This window comes from Orcinus orca, chromosome 3 (genome assembly GCF_937001465.1).
Source record: "Orcinus orca chromosome 3, mOrcOrc1.1, whole genome shotgun sequence".
Taxonomy (NCBI): Eukaryota; Metazoa; Chordata; class Mammalia; order Artiodactyla; family Delphinidae; genus Orcinus; species Orcinus orca.
Genome location: NC_064561.1, coordinates 15,603,041 through 15,607,369, shown reverse-complemented (window position 1 = coordinate 15,607,369; position 4,329 = coordinate 15,603,041). Strand labels below are relative to the sequence as shown.

The 4,329-nt window shown below is 43.6% G+C and overlaps 1 protein-coding gene across 1 annotated transcript; it reads left to right on the top strand.

Moving 5' to 3' along the window:
- Window positions 1–3,135: 3,135 nt before the first annotated feature.
- H3-4 (H3.4 histone, cluster member) lies at window positions 3,136–3,585 on the top strand. The gene has a single exon (XM_004284061.2). It carries the CDS (start codon window positions 3,161–3,163, stop codon window positions 3,569–3,571), a length of 411 nt encoding a protein of 136 aa, XP_004284109.1. The 5' UTR covers window positions 3,136–3,160; the 3' UTR covers window positions 3,572–3,585.
- Window positions 3,586–4,329: the final 744 nt, after the last annotated feature.

Sequence of the window (4,329 nt, the reverse complement as noted above, 5' to 3'; positions counted from 1 at the left end):
AAGCAACCATTGTGAAATATACTCAGAATGTTCTCCACAACAGGGGAAGACAAGCAGAGCTTTATCCCACCAGGGAAGGGCATTTCTCTCACTCCAGCCCCTCTCACCCTCCTGTCTCACCTAAAGAAGGCAAAACAGCTAAGAAACACCTGTGAAGGTCATATCCCAGGGACACAAGATCACCAAGAGATTGAGATTTAATCACAGCATTATGGCACACTCCCCCTGCTCACAGCCTACCACCACCCTAACAGGGCTCTAGTATAATAAGAGCACATCAGGTTTGAGAGAGCTGTAAGAGGCAGACTGTATCTGAGACAGAGTTCTTAGAGAGGCTCAAAGACAACAGGACAGACAAAAATAAGGACCTCAGGAGAATTTAAAGCTTCTGGTGCCTTGAGTTAAAATCAACACTAAACACAGCCCAACTCTAGTCCAGACCAGCTCCAATCCAGAATAACATAAATCCTCACACTCAAAGCCAATTAGCCATAGTTCATATTACCCAGTACATCATGTCCAGCTTTCAACCAAAAATACTAGCCATTTCAGAAGGCAAAAAAAGACATAGTCCAAATTCATAAAGAAGCATAGAACCAGACTCAGATATGACACAGGTGTTGGAATTATCTATCAGACCAGAATTTTAAAACCGTGATTAAGATGTTAAGGGCTCTAATGGATAAAGTGGACAGCATACAAGAACAGACAGACAATGTAGGTAGAGAGATGAAAATGCTAAGAAAGAATCAAAAGGAAATGTTAGAAATTGAAAACACTAACAAATGAAGACTGCCTTTGATGAGCTCATCAGTCAACTGTCTATGATCTAGGAAAGAATCAGTGAGCTTGAAGAAATGTCAATAGAAACCTCCCAAACGGACATCTAAAATGAAAAAAAAATAGTAACAATAAATAGAAAACAGAATATTCAAGGACTGTGGGATAATTACAAAAGGTGTGGCATACATGTAATTAGAATAGCAGAAGGAGAAGAGAGGAGGGATAGAAGAAATATGTGAATAATGGCTGAGAATTTTCCAAAATTAATGATGGAGACTAAACCACACATCCAGGAGGTTCAAAGAACACCAAACAGGATAAATCGCAAAAAAACTATACCAAGGCACATCATATTCAACTACAGAAAATAAAATATGAAAATATCTTTAAAGAACCAGAGAGGGAGAAAACACTTTAACTACAGAGAAACAGGATAAGACTTCTCATCAGAAATTACGAAAGCAAAAATGTGTGGCATGAAATATGTAAAATGATGATATAAAAAAGTCACCAACCTAGAATTCTGTATCCAGCAAAGTTATTCTTCAAAAGTGAAGGAGAAGTAGACTTTCTCAGACAAACAATAATGGATGGAATTTCACCAGTAGACCTGCTTTGCAAGAAATGGTAAAAGGAGTTCTTCAAAGAGAAGGAATATGATGAAGGTCAGAAACACAGATCTACATAAAGAAAGGAAGAGTATTACAGAAGGAATAAGTGAGGGAAAAATAAAATCCTTTATTTCTCTATTCTTAATAACTGATAACTGTTCAAATAGTAACAGCAATAATATATTGGATGATAATGACAGCAATGTTATAAGGGATGGAAGGGAGGAAATGGTAATACTCTATTATTCCTGTTTCTAAGTTACCTGCACTACCCATGAAATGAAATAGTGTCATTTGAAAGTGAACTGAGATTGGTTATAAATCTATATTTCAAACTCGAGGAAATCACTTAAAAAAGCTTAAAAAGAAGTATAATTGGTATGCTAAATTGAGGATAGGGTATGGAATCATATCACAGTACAGCCATGAAAGAGATCTCTAAATATCCTTAACGCCCATAACCACTCTCAAATGACAGCAGTTACAAGTCTTCCCCAATTAGAAGTTGTTATTTAATGCATTGATAAAAGTGTACATTTATAACTATCTGACAAATTTATATATATTTTGATAATTTGTATATATTTTGGTAACTTATTTCAATATAATTGATTCTTTGCAATTTTGTATTTTATGCATTTAAAAACATTCTGAAGCATTTTACTTTATGCATTAAAAATATTTTTAAATATTATGAGCTTTATCAAACTACCAGAGTGGTTCATAGAACCAAAAAAAGAAAAAAAAAAAGATTAAAATTCTTGCCATCTATTAAAACTAAACAAAAGTGAAAACTCCTAAAAAAAGAAAAAGTTACAAAGGCTCATTAGGAAGGGTATTTAAGATGTGACAGAATTCTTTCTTACCATTGAGGCAGTGGGGGTTCACTACAATGGAGATAACCTCAAGCTGAACCTCATAAAATGGATATAGACACAATGGAGACGCCATTATAAGGAACTTGGCTGGGAGAGTTTTTAAATTGGAGAATGGGTGCTTCAGAGGAACTTTCATGCTTCATGCATTCTGTGGATACTCCAAGGTAGGTGATGATGTGAGGGAGCAGGGTGGACCCCATCCGCCCATACTGAGTGTCATCTTCTCTTGGGGTCCTTGTTATCAGGCCAAATGTGGAGTGCAAGCTTCTAGAAGTTTCTTCCCTCCTTGGCCCATAGAGGAGGAGGAGAGTGCTGAGGAAAAACAAGGGAGCTGTGCACGGAGATGCAACACCCACGATGACGCCAACCGGAACCCAGACCCGACGCCCACCCCAACCCAGACCAGCTCAGCCTGCAAGCTGACTGGCGTGCTCCACGATGCCAACCTGACTGTGGGGTCAAGCCCATGCAAAGCAAAAACAAGGGGCAGGCGCCTAAGCAGAATGCCTCACGGACCAATCAGAGCTTAGCCTGTCATCACGCTGCCTGGCACCTGGCCAATGGGAAGGCGGCAGCCTATATAAAAGCAGGCAGGCTCGGGCTTCCCTGGTGGCGCAGTGGTTGAGAGTCCGCCTGCGGATGCGGGGGACACAGGATCGTTCCCCGGTCCGGGAGGATCCCACGTGCCGCGCAGTGGCTGGGCCCGTGCGCCATGGCCGGTGAGCCTGCGCGTCCGGAGCCTGTGCTCCGCAACGGGAGAGGCCACAGCAGTGAGAGGCCCACGTACCGAAAAAAAAAAAAAAAGAGGCAGTCAGGCTTGCCACTTACGCGTCAGGGAGCAACTGAGGAGGCTGTAACAGCCCCTTGGGTTCTCGGGATAGCAGAGAAATGGCACGAACAAAGCAGACGGCGCGGAAGCCCATTGGCGGCAAAGCACCTCGCAAACAACTGGCTACCAAAGTAGCTCGGAAGAGCGCGCCAGCCACGGGGGGCGTGAAGAAGCCGCACAGGTGCTGGCCGGACACTATAGCACTGCGCGAGATTCGTCACTACTGGAAGTCCCCAGAACTTCTGATTGGTAAGTTACCCTTCCAGCGCCTGGTCCGGGAGATTGCGCAGGACTTTAAGATGGACCTGCGTTTCCAGAGCTCGGCTGTAAGGGCACTGCAGAAAGTCTGTGAGGCATACCTGGTGGGTCTTTTTGAAGACACCAACCTATGTGCCATCCATGCCAACCGTGTCACTATTATGCCCAAGGATATTCAGCTGGCACGCCATATCCACGGAAAATGTGCCTAAACTGCGCAAGCAGCCATTGATCTCACCCCAAAAGCTATTTTAAGAGCCACTACCTGCTCACAAAGGGCACTGTACACAAACCAAGTAGCGGGTGCCTTTTCTCTCCAATAAACCAGAGGCCTAGCTAGCTGTGTGTCAGCGTAGTCCCTTACTGGGTTTTGTTTCTGTTTTTTGTTTTTGTTTTGCGGTTCGCGGGCCTCTCACTGTTGTGGCCTCTCCCGTTGCGGAGCACAGGCTCCGGACGCGCAGGCTTAGCGGCCATGGCTCACGGGACTAGCCGCTCCGCGGCATGTGGGATCTTCCCAGACCGGGTCACGAACCCATGTCCCCTGCATCGGCTCTCAACCACTGCGCCACCAGGGAAGCCCCTTATTGGGGTTTATTGATATGAAATCACTGGTTAGTTCCTAGTGTTTGAAGACGAAGAGATTTTCCTTTGCAAGTTAACCTTCAGAACAATAGCTGATCATTTTGTGTGCACCTGGTAACAAGTTTTCCAACCCCATAGAACAGTCTAAACTTGCTGAGAAACCCTACAACCACAGAGGTTCACCATGCTCCCAATAGTTGAGCTGTTTGGAGACAACCTGAGCATGGGTTTGAGGAAAAGAGTGTAAAGATTGCTTTTTTCCTACATTGGTGCTGCTTGGAAGCTTTTATTGAGGCTTTATTAAGTTGATAAAAGCGAAGCACTGTCAGGTCACTAGTCATACAAAGGGGACAAAATCCATTCCCTACTGTCCCTGTTTGGTCTGCAC

Excerpts from the sequence above, each read along its gene's own strand:
- H3-4 (XM_004284061.2), top strand. The coding sequence starts at position 3,161 with ATGGCACGAACAAAGCAGACGGCGCGGAAGCCCATTGGCGGCAAAGCA.